At 34.7% G+C, this 18,146-nt stretch overlaps 2 protein-coding genes across 2 annotated transcripts; both read right to left on the bottom strand.

Moving 5' to 3' along the window:
* Positions 1 to 330: 330 nt before the first annotated feature.
* On the bottom strand, positions 331 to 4,945 carry LOC146148032 (uncharacterized). Its single transcript, XM_083388467.1, has 7 exons — positions 4,343 to 4,945; positions 4,031 to 4,117; positions 3,753 to 3,974; positions 3,044 to 3,182; positions 2,250 to 2,489; positions 727 to 814; positions 331 to 493 (listed from the first exon to the last, which is right to left on the bottom strand). The coding sequence occupies exons 1-7, from the start codon at positions 4,943 to 4,945 to the stop codon at positions 364 to 366; spliced, it is 1,509 nt and encodes a 502-aa protein (XP_083244593.1). The 3' UTR covers positions 331 to 363.
* A 28-nt stretch (positions 4,946 to 4,973) lies between these two features.
* LOC146148031 (DNA polymerase kappa-like) lies at positions 4,974 to 13,419 on the bottom strand. The gene is made up of 12 exons (XM_083388466.1): positions 13,299 to 13,419; positions 12,273 to 12,391; positions 11,666 to 11,807; positions 10,576 to 10,728; positions 10,174 to 10,293; positions 8,918 to 9,037; positions 8,662 to 8,793; positions 7,514 to 7,663; positions 7,171 to 7,370; positions 6,830 to 6,968; positions 6,641 to 6,767; positions 4,974 to 6,380 (listed from the first exon to the last, which is right to left on the bottom strand). Exons 1-12 carry the CDS (start codon positions 13,365 to 13,367, stop codon positions 5,773 to 5,775), a joined length of 2,079 nt encoding a protein of 692 aa, XP_083244592.1. The 5' UTR covers positions 13,368 to 13,419; the 3' UTR covers positions 4,974 to 5,772.
* Positions 13,420 to 18,146: the final 4,727 nt, after the last annotated feature.

Here is an 18,146-nt window from a genome sequence, read left to right as displayed (position 1 = left end):
CAACTTTGTTTCTTGATTTTTTCTCTTATAAATACGAAAACTGACAATGCATATCTAAATCAAAAGAAATATTTTATTTATTAGGTGAAATTGCAGTTTAGTAAAACAAACTAAAGGGATATAATCCGATGTCGACAAAAAAACTTCCTCGTGATAACCAAAGCTAAGTGTCTTTGATCAGTTGCTAAATAATATGTAAGGCAAAATTAAACTTAAATGAGGTATGGGCGCACATGAAACCGTGATAGGACATGGCATGAAACAATGTGCTGTTACCCAGGATTAACAAATAACTGTATGTTTTTTTTTTGTCTAAAGTCAGTTTTCGTCGTTAAAGGATATATAAAAAGGTCTTGTAGCTCTTCACAGGTTCTTTTGATGCGTCTGCTCATTGCATCGCTCAGCCCATGCGGACGAGGATGGCTTCACAGGCTCCACCCAGTCAACTGGTATCACCGAACCTTCTTCATTTAAGTACTGGTCCCAAATAAACCTATAAAGATTTGCGTGTGGTTAATGAGTTTCCATTCTCCGAAGAAAAAATATTATGCGTTATTTTTTTTTTAGTTTAATTCACCTAGTTTGGGACGGTAGGAGTTAACATAAATAATATGGATTTGCCTGATCGGTAGATTTTATATTTTACTGCTCGTTTAACGAACAACCATGTTAAACTATTATCGCTTTTTTACACAATAATGAAATACTCTGAATAGTTTTAAATACCTGTACTGTATTAAGTTGTTTAGCGACAAGTTTGCCTGTTTGTGTATTTCTTGAACTGGCCACATAGGAGCAAAGGCATCCATCTCTCCTGTAAATTGTTAACAATCTAGTAAAACATTATGCAGTAAGGAAAAAAATTGTAACAAACATATTTGAAATTATAAGACACCAAGTGCTACGAACAGTAAATCTATTTACAATAAGAGATAAAATGCCTAAAGTTATTCGAAAGACGAGCCAGACTCGTCGAGATCGGTTTATTTGACTGGAGTCCGAGGTAAGATTTCACATTAGCAAGATCATAATTATTAAGGCCGCACAATGTAAATTGTAAAAGTAGACAGCATAGGGTAAAATAGATGAGTTAAAGGACACCCCAGGCCCTGAGTAGCTTCGTTATTTACTTTGTGCTTTATTTGGTAATCTATCAATATACTGGTCGTCTCAAGTCGGGACCCAGGGGCGCCCGCAGAAAATTTTCCAGGGGGGAGGCAATCAGGGGCGTAACCAGAAAATCAAAAAGGGGGCCTGAATTTTCAACTTAGGTAATTCCCCTATTTTTCGTCTGACGTTAATGAATAATGACGTCATAAAACAGTGACAGTATGACGTCATAGAATGGTGATTGCAAGACGTGATAAAATACTAATCAGAAACAGCCAAATACGTCCAGCAAAAGCGAGCAGTCGTCGACAATCCTGTCAGGCGCCAGCTGCAAAATCAGCAGGGCAGTTTTCAAGTTCCGTGAACGGAACTAGCGCTAAATTACAAGCACGCCTTTCACCACGTGCAATACTAAACGACGATCGTTTTTACCGGGTGTTATAATGCCAGGATTAGCGTAACATCTGCGCCGAGCTGTGTGCCAAGTCAGTTAAATTACAAGCTGTGATTGAGGGGAAATACCTCCTTTTAAGAATCTGCTTCAGTTAAACAAATGTCGATGCTACACCAACATCGGATATTAGCGCAGAGACCGAACAGCGAGAAACATACTAGCGTTGTCAATTGTCGAATACAAACTTGCTAATCAGCCAACCTAAAGTCCTAAACAAATAACGAAGGAGAAAAACTATCCATCGTTTACGGTCGACCAAACTAAAGACGAGAAACGGCGATTTGCGCTCGATTTTGGTTTCGCATTAGACGCGTGACCCAATTACTTGAAAAGAACGCCGCTTCGTACAGTTGGTTAAGTCATGACAAAAACGAACAAATAACAATAACATCACTTAAAAGGGGGGGGGGGGGGGGGGGGGGTAAGAACTCCCGCCCCCTCCTGGATACGCCACTGGGGGCAATGGATAGTGTATATTATTTTTAACCTTCATAAGTAATACATATTACAATTACAAATAATACTAATAATCACATTTTGAAATTCAAGGGGGGGGGGGGGGGGGGGGGGGCTTTGCCCCCCCCCTGCGGGCGCCATGTTTTAGACTAGACTTTATTTTCTAGGCCAGCGTCGGACTTTAGTGGTTTCAAACCGACTCCATAGCCCAACCAAAATAGTGTCTTACTTTGTTCTCCGAACAAAACAACACGTCTTTCCACTTCCCATTTCAGTCTCGTTTCTTGAACTCTTTGTTTCTTTTTTCGTTCAATTAACGCCCTCGCTTCCTTCTGTTCTGCCTCAATATATAGTTTGAGTGAAGCAGCTTTGTCATCAGAAGACTTTCTGTGCAAACTTAGTTGCGATTTGATGTCAAGAACTGCCTTGTCAAAAATAGCAGTTGCACTTTCGGAGGGTACAGAACCGCCTTCAAAAATAAAGTGTTTTAAAAGTTAAATGAGAAAAACCAATTCTATACTTTTATGATTACCTTGAAAAGCAAATAAACTTTCATATACATTTATTAAAAGCCTAACAAAACTACACTGTTTTTTGACTGTTCAAGAGCCTCTAAATAAAGTCATTTTCACACTTGTTTGAGACTATTTTCGTGCCCCTCCAAAAATAAGCGTATAATAGCAAAGCAACGTGGCTATGGTCGTTTCTCGACCAGCTTCCATTGAGCCTGTGGTGCTACGGCCCTGGTTTGGCCGGAGGTCGTAAGTTTCACCTTACAGAAGGTAAGTTTATTTAGCCTAGCCTTGCTTGCACTTATGTCGTGATTAGGCCTACTGATTTGGGTAAAATTTGCAATTAATTAGTATGAGCCATGTCCGTGTATTGCTTTGGCATATTATCAAGTATTGCAGAAATTTGCTCAAAACCTATCTCAATAATTCTAACCATATAAAATTATTGGAGTCAGCGAAGCACGCCTATTATACGGCAGCTCCTAGTTGAGAAACACTGTTTATGACAAACCTTTGGATTTCAAAGTTGTTAGACGAGCCCTGCGTAGCTTTGCCAATGAAGTGATCATTTCAACTGACTTGGTTAAACTATTTTGCTCCTTTCGGACTTCTACCAATGCTTCATCAATCTGCTTTTGCATTTCTGCCTCCTGATTAAAATAAATGCTAGTGTTAAATTACCTATAAAAAGAGTGAGTTAATTTAAAGCTACTTGTATTTTTTTGCGAGGTCCAGTTTTACTGTTTAACTATAATATGGATGAAAACTGGGGACCTGTTTTGGTTGGGAAGGTGCGATCATGGTTGGGAACTTGCGATCCGGCCTATTTAATGTGAACTGTGTCAAAATATGTATAAGGAACAGTAGTAAAGCTTAGTGTTAAAAAGGCGGTCCTGATAAAGACTTGGTTAAGACTGTGGCCATTATCACAGGCTAAAATTTTCGTTTTCTATAAGTAGGTTCCCAACCCCCTTATAACATTTTATAAAAAAAATTGGTTGAAAGAATTGAGACAAGCACATTGCATATTCTATAATAAATAAGATACTGTTCCAAAACAAGTACAAAGTATATACAAGTAAAATGTAAATTTAACTGCCAAAAAAAAAACGAAAATCATGACATTGTTAATAAAGTGTATAAATGTAAAGCAGAACTTGCACAAAACATACTTACTTGTGTTACAACAAACTGTCATTCAAATTTTGAGATTTACATACCCTTAACTGCTGATCTAATTTTTCCTTTTCTAATTTTTGCCACTTTTCAATTTCAGCATTTTTCTCTTCAATCCTTTGCTTTTGTAAATTGGATGATTTGTAAACATTTTGCTTTAAAACTTTTTTACGATTTCTATATTTCCGTCGCTTTGCAATTTTATAATTTAGATCATCAATCACCTCTTTGTCTTGCATTATATGTAAGATTTTAGACAGTTCTTCCTATACAAGTGAAAATTTAGTACAATAATGCTACAAATAAAAAACAGAAGATATACCTTTTTAGAATTGGTTGAGGTGAGATCATTTTCCAACAAAACAATAAGCTTTTTAGCTTGTTTTATAAGGCGTTGAGCTTCACATATCTAGAAAACAATTAATTAGTTAAACATCAGTATACCTAAAGGCTATTTTGTTAATTTTCGTAAACAAACTTTCTCTTATCTTGTACATTATTCTGCTTTACGTAGGGCAACAGCTACTGGCATTATTGACATTGCTATAAAATCGCTAATATTAATAAATAAATAAATAAATACAGAAATAAGGTTATCAGAAAAACAGTAAATAAAATTAAAAAGCCAGCATACTTTCAGCAACTTGCAATTTTTACCAACATCATTTTTTTCATTGTTTTCAATTGTTTTAGTAATCCCCTTTTGTTGCAAAAAGTTAGTCACCAGTGAGTGATCAGAAGGAATGGACAGACTTTGCACATGAGGTGGTAATCGAATATTGGTGTGTTGTCTTTGACTAAAACGAGGTGCTTGTAAAAACCTGTTCCCATGAGTTGCAGTGGAGTTTGACATTGGCTGGTTTATACATTGCCCTGAAAATCTTCCTGGTGGTGGGTAGTTCATATGCAAGTTTGGTTGGCCATTACCTGGTCTACGACCAAAAAAAAGGTCAGGAGTAAAACTTTGATGTACCCCAGGTGTTTCTTGTGGTATCGGTGGAAAAGTTGGGTAAGGAAACGGTCTCACAGGTACTTGTTGGTTACCACCCCAATAAGCCCTTGGTGGATAATGGTTATTGTTAAAATATCGGTTGACTTGGTTAGATAAAGGATTGTTTTTGTGGTCTATAGTTGCATGATTAAGGTTACTGTGGGGAAAGTTACCAGCTTGAACCATAGGGTCTGTGTTTTGTGGAAATTGTGGGTTTTGAAGCATGTGTCTTTGAAAGGGATTCATGATTTGAACCTAAAACAATCCCTAAACACTGAAATAAAAAATCAAGATAAATAACATGTTCAAATCAATTGCAAAGACAAATAAAAATATATATAAAGTACAAAAGTGTCACCTTCATTAGAATAACATGAAACAAAATACAATCAAAATACATCAACTTTGGAATCACCACATAACAGCCATAACCTCTAGTTTTCAACCAAAGTAAATTTAAAATTTCAAAGAACATTGTCTGAACAAATAATAGATTACTCCGTTGTATTGCACATTGTTTTGTAAACACTTTGAAGTATATACAAGATGCTTTATCTCTTAAAATTTTTAGTAAAAAGGCTTGCTCGTAGCCAGTGTTTTAAGTATTGTTTGGCAGAAATGTTTTATAATGCTTTCCTTCACATTTTAACAGATATACATTGTACACTGTCAGCCTGTCAACAATAAAAAAAAAAGTTGGAATTGCACGAGTGTTGCAAATTTTCACACTTTTATAAAATATCCTTAGCAATTTACTGTTAATAAAACTACAGCAATACGTTTTTTGGTGATTAGCACAAATATTGGTCCACCAGCAAAAAATAGCAGCCATAAATGCTCCAGCTCAATATTAATCCTGTGTGATAGTTTGCAAAACAGTTTGAGCCAACGCTAGTTGTGAATTGAAAAAACAAATTCACTGATTCATGACGAGAGCAGACTAAATTAATATAATGCTTTGTTTGTAGTAACTATTTACCTTTAGTGAAGAATGAAATAATAACTTAGACGTGTCTATAATTGTATAATACACAACTAATAGACCCACATTTATGCGCCTAAAATAGTAAACATTATAAGAAAAAGGTGTCAATCTTGTGAAATTTGTCCTTGGATAGTTTTCTTCTTTTCGGGGGATTACACTTAACTGGTGACTTCTTAATTGTAGAATTGTTATTTAGGTAAGCATTTTCCTCTTTTATAATTTGTTTAATTTCTTGTCGACTTAAACATGAATCTACGTGAGTGTTAAATTGCTGTAAGTTAAAACTAACTGCACTGTAAACAACATTGCAGATAGGACAGGTCATATCATTAGGAGGGCTAAGTTCAACTATTGGAGTGCTTTCACTACTATTTGTAACACAACTGCTTTCTCCATTTAGCTTATCATGTGTAGTCATTTTGTCAAAATTGGAACTCTGTTCTTGTGCTGAAAAATCATTTTTGTCATCCGGTAAATATTCACTTTTTTTATTGATTTTTCCAGCTTCAGTTAAGTCTTCTTTTATGCAGACAGTGTCATTGGCGCCTTGGTAAGTAACTTCCTGTTTTGATTCTGTTTCCTCTAACAATTCATTTTTACTCTTTGCAATACAGCTTTCTGCCCCATCCTTAAAAAATCTTGTTATTGTAGCTTGATTGTTCGATGAGAAGGCTTCCAGTTTTGACATTCCAACTCCTAAGGTAAAATAATTCTAATGTTACAATTTAATTACTCTTGCTGTTACGATTTGTTTTAAGTTCAAATTGCCTCTTTTATCATTTCAGGGACTCGAACAGCCCAAACCATGAACTTTTTACACATTAAAACTATAAAGTTCAGTTTTCAACAGTGGACAAAATTTTATTTAGTTGTGTATTTAATTTTTCAACTCATCATACACAACATTCTTCATATGTCACCATGTTGGTTTATTATCACATATATTATAGCCATACCCATTAATCTCAGTGTCAACTTTCCCTGGGCAACTTTGATTTCCTGTTTGAGCAAGTCTTTTGCAACAGGTAAAATTTCGTCTAATTTTGACATCGCACTGTTGCTACTTTTGGAGCGGGAATGTAACTAAACAAGAGTATCAATTAACATTCTGATACAAAACGTGACTAAACCATAAAGTAAATCACCTCAAAATCAACTGTCTTTATTTTTAGAGTAACAGTCTTTCCTTGAAGGTCCTTCTCATTCAAGTCATCCACCAAGGAATCACAAAGCTCAGAAAGTTTTTTACACAGTTCATCAGGGTCAGAAATTGGTTTAAATGTTCTACAAGAAATACAACATATTAATCGAAAAGGCCTCTAAACACAATAGTCAATAATTAAATGACTTGTTAGGCAGCAAAATTTACAAAAAATAAAAATATTACTATAAGGTATATTCCTTTACCAGACATAACTGTAACATGATTAAATTTGTTCTACAAGTACATATATTAAAAACTGCTTTCAGCATGTCGGCACTATACCTCTCATTACTGATACTTTTGCGTTCACTTTCAGATTCTAGAAATGTCGCAGAACAGCCAAGAGATGAACGGAAGAAAAATGAGCATGATATCTCAGAGAACAGAAGAACAAGATCTGCACGCCGTTCATACAAGTCCCCACACTGCTTAATGCCGAGAGCAGAAAGCAGTTGTTCACTAACTTTTCCAATACCACCAACCTTGAAATTATTTGTTTAAATGACTTTATTATTTTTCATGTTTTATAAACTAACAAAATACACCTATCAAAAATGTTTTAAATACATATTAATGTTCATATTAGTTTAAAAAAAATATTCTATACTATAATCTTTCATGTTACTTTTCTTATTGGAAGATTCTTAATAAACAGCATAATAGCATCTCTCTCAGGTTTAAAATAAGTTTGGCCATTGGGCTTGTTGAGATCACTACCAATCTTTGCCAACATGGTGTTAGGGCCGATTCCAGCACTGGCAGTCAGCAAAGTTTTCTGTAATACAAATCACTGAAAATAAAATTAAAATTCACCCATACATTTTGTTAAATATAATACATACAATAAATGATTGCTTACAAAAAACGACACAATATTACACTGGGACACTGTTAAAAGTTGAGATCACTTTTAAGGATAGATAGTTACAGTGTTGGAATGTTTCACTCGCCCAATCACTGAACATCCTTAGTTATCCCGAAAAAATTATTATTAACATGAAATGGTTGCGTTGAGTAGAAAATAGTTATTTCATAGAGCATCTGATTTGTATAATAAAAGTTTACAATAATTATTGTTTAGAAAGATCAATTAAAGTGGATAAAAAACCTACCCGCAACATGACAAGACAATATTTTCTGTTAATATTGCTAACGTAGTGTGGACAAGTTCACTCTATTCAACTATCCGTGTTTATACCTTTTTATTTTCATAGCATGATGTGCTTGTTACATGTAGTTATAGATATAATTCATATTTTTTTGAGCTAAATATACAGGTTTTTAAATGTGTATGGTATTATGGCCAGGGCTGCAGAGCCTGTTAAAAAATCAGATTCTTACACCCCCCTGACAATACATGGCATATATTCTACCACATGCTATTCCAGCATTCTATTTGCAGTTTCACCTTATCAGATTCAAGGTTTGCTACTGGGCATGCTTGTGGACGCTATGATTATAAACAAAAATGTTAGCAAGAGTTGAGCACCTAACTAGATTCGCTTTGTCTATCCATGCATGTAAGTAAACACCCTAATTTGCCTTTTTAGAACGACGCATATAAATCGAAACAGTAAGGCAGGTTAAAATATTCAAAAATAATTTGACATGAGGGAAATTTGCAAACGGCATGCAATCATTTTGGCGGGTGTTATTTCGTCAGGGCGAGTGTTGATGGGTACACACTCGCATGACTGGCAAGTGTAAATTTTTATTAAAGGCTAAGCCTGGTCTAGGCACTACTTTAAGAGTCAAACTTATAGTTAATAATACCTGATGAATACGAAACCTTATTTCCTTAGCAACATCTTCCGCAGAAAAACCAAAAGTTTTATTGTTTGTTCCACAACATTTATCATCACTTACAGGAATTAGCTTATCATTATATAAGAATGTTCTTTGTTCCTGAAACATAAAAGTTACAGATAATTTAAAAAAAATGATAAATAAATAAATAAATAAAACATAAAAAAAAAATAAGTAAATAAATAAATAAAACATAAAAAAAAATAAATAAATGAATAAATACTTCAGACATCATAACTCTTTGTTTCAAGTGATCCGTTATGTCAATGTAAGCTTCATCAAGGCTCATTGCTGAAAAGTTGCTATCGTATTGAGTGTATATTGCTTGGCATTCTTTACTTACCTAACAATGAATATTATTCATATTATTACAATAAAAAACAAAGTACAATAAAAATGGAGCTAATTCATCATGATCAGGGTTTTGGGGTGCGTCCCACACCCTTTTTGTAAGGGTTCAACTTACTTTCCGAATGAACAATGTTTTTTAATGTAATTGGGTCAAGCATATTACAGCCAGGGCTGCGGAGTCGGTTAAAAACAACCCGAGTCCGACACCGGCCAAAAAAATACACCCGAGTCCCGAGTCCGACTCTGGCCAAATGTAAGATTTTGTCAAGCCCCGATTCCAGCTGTGACTCTACAGCCTGTATTTTACCCATTTACGCAACTAAATTAAAGTGGATTTTCTGCAATCCACTCATATTGGTGTCATTATTGATCCACCCGCATTACATGGTTTAAAATATTTTACTATTTGCTATTACACTTTTACTACTTACATTTTGCCGCCTTAACAGTTTTAAAATTTGATACTGCGCATGCGCACGTCGGACTCGGGACTCGGGTAGTTTTATGCGGTCTTACTCGAGTCCGACTCCGGCATAACAAACCGACTCCGTCGAGTCCTGAGTCCCGAGTCCGCAGCCCTGATTACAGCTAATAAAAATCTAAATCAAACACAAAGTGCTTTTGATTTTGTGCTTGCGCCAGGAGTTCTGTGCTTGAAATAAAAAGGGCATACATGTTCGCTTTCTGCGTAAGATTATGCTTGTACTTGATGTTAATTAACAGTGTGCTTCCCAATTGTTTTGTGTCGATAACGTTAGACAGTAATTGAGGAAATTTCCTAAGTTGAAAATTGGAACACTCTTTTTGGATATCTGGATATGCCCCTGGTCATGTTAACTGGACTTTTGTTTCAGCGAAGAAACAGATCACATATAACAAGTTTAAATATAGCATAAACCCATATTATATACAGAGTGGTTAATATTCTTTGCAGGGTGTCTACAAATACTCACCACATGTTTATTTGAGCCTATGTATAAATGCTCAAAGTTCTATAATAGCCTTAAAAAATAAATAAATAAATTAAGTTTTAATTACGAAAACATAGTTTAAAGGTTTCTGATTCTATAATTTATTACAGATATAAGAAACTAAAACATATAGCACATTATAAAAGTTTGCACATACTTCTTTGTATTTGTTGAAATTTAATGGTACAATCAGAAGTTCAGGACATAGTTTTTTAGCAATAAATCCTGGCATTGCTGCACGAACTCCAAATCGTCGCGCCACATAATTTGATGTTGACTTAAATGTAAGATAACAAAGCATTATTTAAGGTCAGTGGTTTTGAACGGTTTTGAATATGCTTTGTAAAATTAAAGTGTTGCACTCTGCCCATGTGTTAAAAATACAACAACGCAAGATTATTTATTACTTGGTAATGAAAAGAGTACTTGATTTGATTGTTTAACATTAAGTATATATTCCCCTTGAGTAACACCACCAGGACATACAAAATATAAATGCCCATACACTCTGCAATGAAATATATATATATATATATATTAATTGTTAAAAAGCCCTTACCAGCATGTCCATTCCCCCAACAGCCATTGGTTTATCTTTCAATTCTGGCATGTCTCTTTCTTCTACGGAAGCATAAAATGCATCCATGTCCACATGAACAATGGTTCTCGAGAGATCTCTGCTTTTTTCAATAGCTTTGAATATTTCATCAGCCTAAAAAAGAAGACAGGGTAACTTGTGTACAATTGGGCCATACTAAAAGAGCTTTTAAAAATGAATTTAAATGTTCATAAAAAAAATATTTAATAACTGCATGTAACATGGAACTTGTCGGAATAGGCAAACATAACCGCAATCTGATCCGATACCTAAAGACATCATTATTAAGCTCAAACAAGCAAAATAGGTGAAATCAAACATTCAAAAGAAAGTTTGCCAGATTATTGCTAGGGCGAATATTTTTTGACTTGTCAAAAAAGTCAAAATTTACACATTAGGTCAAAATTATTTCAAGTCAAAAATTGATTAAAAATGAAATTAAATCGTTTATAAAACAAACAAAAAACTATAGTCATCATTTTTGAAATTGTCGTTTAGGTAAAATTTTAACGAAAAAAAGTACAGTCACCCTGTATTATATATTGTACCTTTATTAGAATACATATATGGTATAGCGAGCTGACAAAATTATTCACATTTTTTAATAGTAGCGGCATTTTAATAGTGGTTTGTCTTTTTATATCCAAAAAATATACTCTTAAGCTTTTAAGAGTTCTGCATAATCTTAACAAAACATTTAATTTGGGAACCACCAATTGTCAGTAAAACATCCAAAACGTTTCACGGACAACGCCAAGACACTAAAGCAGTACTTCAAACAACAAAATCTTGTTTAATTTAATGTATTTTTGATGCACAGAAATCATGTAAAAAGTCTGCAAAAGGCATAAAATATAGAAAAGGTGAAAATATTACAGTGCCTCAAATCTAAAAACATTTGCATGTCATAATGCATAACACACAATAAAACCAAAATGGAATAGGTACCAAGAAGTATATGATAATTAATTATTGTATGAAGAAAGTATGCAGAATTAAGGTTGTCTTTTTTTCTTTACAAAGAAAAAAGTTTATTTATTTTGCAAATAACCTTGACAAGAGCATTATTTCTTTGTTGTTGAGAAATTTTTTTCAGTTGAGACAACATTCTAGTGATTCGTTCTTGTACTTGTTGGTCTCGTTTTTGCTCATTTTTGTAAAATCGAGACCCGACTGTGTTGTCCATGATTATTCTAGAAAAAATATTTAATTTTGGTATTGGGTATTCTTTAAGACATTCTGGCACAAACAACGTCAATCATTTTATAAAAGGAAAATATAAAGTCAGATTTCACCTAAAATGGCAATCATTAGTATCTAAAAAACAGGAACAATGCAAACATAAAAACAGGTTGGTAACAACTAACAAAAATAACAACATAAACAAAAACAATGTCATTGGCATAAGTGCTGGAGTGTAATCAGCAACAGTGTGTGAAGCAAAACAAAGTAAGAGGGGTGACAAAAAAGATAAGTCACACCTTGGATGCCCATAGTAATACTACAAAAAAATTAAAATTAAAATTAGGGTGTGTATTGGCTTTTAAAAAAACATTAATTTGCCAATCGGTGTGTGATTTACTCATTTTGGGTGAACACTATTTGCTTTAAAAAATCTCAAGTGTGTGTTTGCCAAAAGAATGCAGAACATAACAAACTTGTTAATCCTTTCTTTATCCAAGCCTTGCATCCCAGCTTTGTTGTCATTTAAAGACATCCTAGCCACAAGATCATTTTTATGGCAATTGGTAGATGAATGTGACATGACCGCTGTCTTCTACGTAAATGGAAAATGAGTATAAATGTAATATATGTTAAGTATTAGAGTTACACCCAACATAATAGGTGAAGAATTGTTTTATAAAATTACCAGGCAATAATTTATGTTATTCGCAAACAGAAAATGTATATGGAAAAATGAGTCAGGTCCTGAAGTTAAAAATGCAAAGTGTGGTATGCGGAAAGAGAATTGGTATGGACCTTGTAGTAAGTATGATATTCCATTACGTTTGAGATCAAAAAATCCTTAAGCCAAAAATAATCATGATGACTTTTCTTCTTCAATGAAACATATGTACACACGTGTTAACAACTGGAGTCTAGCCCTTCCGAAGCTGCTTTTTGACCAACGATTACTTGAATCTTCTTCTTATAACAAAAAACACTCTTGGGCGCTGGTCTAGAATCCTCCCACTTTTAACGAAACGAGTAACTTTCAAAATTAAAACTTCGAAGGAGAAATAAGCAGATGGAGAGAATAAAAATATTAATAATCCTTTACCCACTATAACCCAAACGTTGTTAGCAATATAACCCCACCGGACAAAAATGTGGCCCCAGCAGATTGATATTACCAAACCCGCACCCTGAATGAAAAAAAAAAACGTTCGTTAAACAATTATTTTGGTGGTAGAATTATAGGCCAGGGCCCACTCTTAAGAAAAATATAAGGCGCTGGTCTACAATCCTACAACATTTTCGTTCAGTAGGGTTTATATTGCTAACATTATTTGAGTTAGGGTGAAGGTTAGCGTTTGGGTTTGGGTGGGTCAAGTATTATTATTATATTTATTCTTACCTATTTATGCCTTCCTTGCAATTTGAACTCTCACAACTCGTTTCGTTAGTGTTGAAATAAATGTGGTAGGATTCTAGACCAGCGCCAAACATAAAATGTAACTTACCTGTTTTGTAGGACGATTGAGCTGTTGAAAAACTTTGCTGGGAAGGTATATAAAGATTTCAAATACCATTAATACAATTTGCCCAAGAAAAATCTCCCGCGACGTCCTAAATCTGCATTGAAGCGTGATTACGTTAGGGCTGAATGCTTTTACCTAAACAAACATTGTTTTTAATCGGGTGGTTTATATGTCGTTGGTTGCGTGTATTTCGTAAAAAAATCGCCATAAATTAGGTTAACTTAATTTAACGTACAGATTGCAGCCATAAAACTGAAACAGAAACAACATCAATAACACAGTTTGGAACAGGGCGTATCCAGTAACTGAAAAAGAGGGAGTCCCGAATTTTCAACTTAGGGTATTTTTTTGTTTTTCGTCTGACGTTACTGACTAATGACATCATCAATAGGAAAAAAATTAATAAGAAATCGCCTATAAGCGTCTAGCAAAAGCGTACACGTGCGTTGTCGACACTCCTGCCAGGTGCGAAACCGCGGGCAATCGTTAAATTAAGGCCGGCTCACGAGACGGGCTCAAAACCAAAATGTGCACATTGTGCGCACAATGTACACTTGTCTTATGTGCACGAACCAAAATGTGCACATTGTGCACTTGTTATATGTGCACCGCATTCGAAGGTGCACATTGTGCGCACAATGTGCACTTGTCATATGTGCACGAACCAAAACGTGCACATTGTGCGCACAATGTGCACTTGCGATATGTACACGGTTCAGTGCACATTTGAAGGTGCACATTGTGCACTTGCGATATTTGCATCAAATGAACACTAAATCTGAATCTAATGTGCACCTCACTTGAATTTGATGTGCTATTAATGTGCCGGTGCGGCAAAGGTGGCTAAAAAGTTGCACACTCTGTTTTCCGTGATCACTTTTTCCACCGCGTGTGACGGTAAGACGCTATTTGTCCGGCAGCCGATTATTATTATCGAACTTAAAAACAGACAGACAGGCAGATGTAGGATTTGTACTTTTATTACTTACCAGAAGATATACAGTTTGTCATAAATTTAATTATTGTAGACCCTTTGTACCGGACTAATGCGTTTGTCGGCGGGAATCGCCGTTCGGGTCAGCTACCCACCGACTTGGTTTTCCCTCAGGGATAGGACTTTGTGTGAATTTCGAAGTCTCAGTTTTTCTAGCGCTGCGTGACAACTTTGTGTGCGGTTGCCTTTTGGATGGCGTTGTGTTGCATCGTCATTCGTCGGGTGGATACCGAGAGAATCGGACGCATTTTGAGCACGGTTTGCAATCTCGTTGGTTAGAGGCAAGAATATTTTTTGAATTGTAAAGTCATTTAAGCTAAGTTACGTGACGTATTAAAAAAACAGCAACTCATTGATAATATATAGAAAAAATGAAAAATCAATGTTTTATTTAATCAATATTCATATTTTTGTCATAAAATTTCGAACATGGCGTTAACTTAACTCTGTAAAATACAAGTTGTGACGTCATGCTGAAATGAACCGCTTTTGTTTACATGTTGGGGTTCGGTTAAGGTTTATGTTCTTTCAAATTATTCGGTTCAGTTCCGGTTCTGGTCCTTAAAATTTTACAAAAAACGGGTCAGATTCGGTAACACTTCGGCATTCTTTACCTTTTTGGATGTTGCATAAATGTAGGCTTATGTCTTTACTTTTTATTTTCAGTAATTATTTTTTTCTCTGTAATCTAACATTATATATTTTTTATGTTTCTGTAGCATTTTTCTACGTTCGTCTTTAACTTCCCTTTAGTGTATTGATTTTTAATTTTTTTATTTCGATATCCTTTCCTTTTTTATTCATTTTTCATTTATTTTTACTATAATTTCATTTTCCTTTGTCATTTGAGGTTATATTTAATTTGTTCCTGTCGCATTTTCATATTACCTACCTATCGATAGTATTTCGTTTATAATCTTGCTTAAAGTATTTCGCAAATATTGCTGCTGCAGTTTTCCGTTTAAAATTTTTCTATTCAACCGTTTCCAACTTTTTATCTTACGATTAGTATTTCGCCCTGAAGTGAGTATTTTTTTGTTCCCTTAATTGCTTTTGTGCTATATGCGTGCCGTGACTCCTTCAATTTTCTGGTTTTATAATATAAACTTTGGTGTTGAAGTTTAATTTACGCAATTATGGCCTGACTTAACGTTGTACAATCACTCATTTTAAATGTATTTCATAATAAAAATGCTTGTATTTTTTAAAATGCAGTGAATCAGAGAGGTCGATAGAGCCACTAATTACAAAAGTTATTTTTAGGATTCATTGATCATTTAAAAACAAACACAATCAATCTAAGCAGACGTATCGCTATTTAATGTTCAAATAATTCTAACCAATTTTTTTTCTAAGTTAACAAAATCAAAAAGGCAGTTGAATTAGATTAAAAATGGTCAAACATAGATCTTTAAATACAAGAAGTGTTGCCTTACGTTTAAAAGGTCCTATCAACATGCAATTGGGGAGGGGTGCCCAAAACGTGACATTTTTTCCGATAACCAATATCGTGAACAAAGAGTATCACAATCCGATACCCAATGACGTCATAACCATGCCCACATAAGCAGAGTAGTTAAAAATTATGAACGTTTAAAAATACTTTTACGGGTTTTAAGGCTAAATTTGCAGGTTTAGTTACCTCCAGTTGTTAACTTAGTTGTTTGGTAAATTTAACCCATATAATCGAAAATCCATACAATTGGGACTCAATTAAAAAAAAAATTATAAAAAGAATCGATCGAAAAATAACATGCATAATAAATTCACTCAATATAATCGGAAATCCATAAAATTGGAACTCAAATGGAAAATATATCATAATAAAAAGAATGGCACGAAAGATAACATGTATTACTTGATCTTTTCCATACAAAAACATCATCGGAAAAATCGTTTAATATGAAGTTATTTATTTTTCTGTATAACGTTCATTGATACATTGTAAGTTGCACATTGAGCGATAGTGCACAATGTGCACTTAATCGTCACATATCGCAAGTGCACATTGTCGCACGTTTTGGTTTTGAGTCCTGTTGCGGCTCACCCTAGACGCGTTGAAAACGTTACGTTTGGAGCGATTTTTACGCCCAGCCTGGCTCAGCGCAGCTGTAGTGAAAAACAATGTCACGCCCAGCGCAGCTCAGTGCAGCTATAGAAAAACGTTACGTTTGGAGCGATTTTTACGCCCAGCCTGGCTCAGCTGTAGTGTAAACGGGCCTTTGGCGTCTAATGGCTAACGCCGTCCAGTTCACACATAACGCGTTGTCACCGTTTGTGAAATATGTGTGATTGTTTTCAGTGATTTAATCATGTTAGGTCGTTTTTTCCAGAGTGTCATTGTGCCAGATTAGCGCCACATCCGCGCCGAGCTGTGTGCCAAGTCCAGGTTGGAAAGTAAGGCCTGCGCGGGGGGGGGGGGACATAGCCGCGCATTAAAATGCGGTCAGCAACGAAAAATCGCTCAAACGCGTAAAACTTTTCTCGTGCTAACGGTTTTCAGTCTAGTACTCCATTTTCAGCAGTGGAAATTTTACAAATAACGTTATTACAGCCGCGCAAATGTTAATATAGTCGCGCAATTTCAAGCTGCATAATTGTCTCCCCCGCGCAAAATCCAAAGTTTCCAAGTCCGCTAAAACACAAGCTGCCGTTGAGGGTAAATAAGTTGTGTCCATTGCACACTGAACACTGGGTCTTATAATGTGCATAGAGAATACTTTTGCGATAACTATCATTTGAAACACGCATGACACTCCATGACAGTCACATTTATACCACCTTTTAAGAGAATCTGCTTCAGTTAAAAAATGCCGTGGCCTAGACCCTACCACATTTTCTTTTGCAAAAACGAAACGACTTCTCAAAATGCAAAAAAAAAGTTAATATGGGAAAATCACTATAATATTAATTGACCCAACCAAAATCACATTCTAACTAAAATAATGTTAGCAATATAACCCATTTTTGCAAAGGCTTTCTAAAATTAATCGAATTGCATACCTCTATAGTTCTAAAACTTTTGTTTTAGGTCTGTTGACTGTAGGCCCTACTCTACTTTGCCTGACTTTTAAAATAATCATAAATCTTTACCACAGGGATTTTGGCCGCACCGTTTCTCAACTATTGGGTCGCCAACCTGTTGGATTTGGTTGGTTTTCATTTAGTTTTATTAGGATTGGTTCTAAGCAAGATATTTAAGACATTTGGGAAAATTGCAAGCAATACAACAAAATCGCTCATATAAGTATTTTTAATATAAAGCTTAACAAATACAAAACAATATTACATTTTCAGCCCAAAATCCTATAATAACTGATCTTTTCCAAAGATAAAAATGTGCATTTTGGTTTGTATGCTGTGAACAAGTTATGTGTCCCATGTTGCCACAGCACACAAGTTTGAACCTTTGTGGTTATTTATTATTATACAAATCAATCTATAGTATTATTTATGGATTTTTATGGGTTTTGAATATAAAAAGTCATTTAATTAATGCTTGGATTTTTTGTATCTGCTAACCCTGAACAGTCGCAAAATTTTAGCAGTAAGTTTAATGTAATAGCTCAAAATTAAGGTGCTTCAACATCCTCAATCCCAGCATAATATTCAAAGTTTCCAATTGTGTTATCAGATCAATAAAACCTGGCGGCACCCCCCCCCCTTTTTTTTTTTAAATAAGGAAAACATGTCTAAATTTAAGCCAGAATTATGAATGACCAACTCACATTTAAATTTCCTTTTACCAGTAAAGTAAGACTCATTGCACTGCAGTGTTTTTTATTATATACTTTAACAAAGTCTAAACAGTTCCTTGACATGTTGTGGTTGGGAAC

Source organism: Ascidiella aspersa, chromosome 4 (genome assembly GCF_963924565.1).
Source record: "Ascidiella aspersa chromosome 4, kaAscAspe10.2, whole genome shotgun sequence".
NCBI lineage: Eukaryota > Metazoa > Chordata > Ascidiacea > Phlebobranchia > Ascidiidae > Ascidiella > Ascidiella aspersa.
This window is presented reverse-complemented; position numbering and strand designations above follow the sequence as displayed.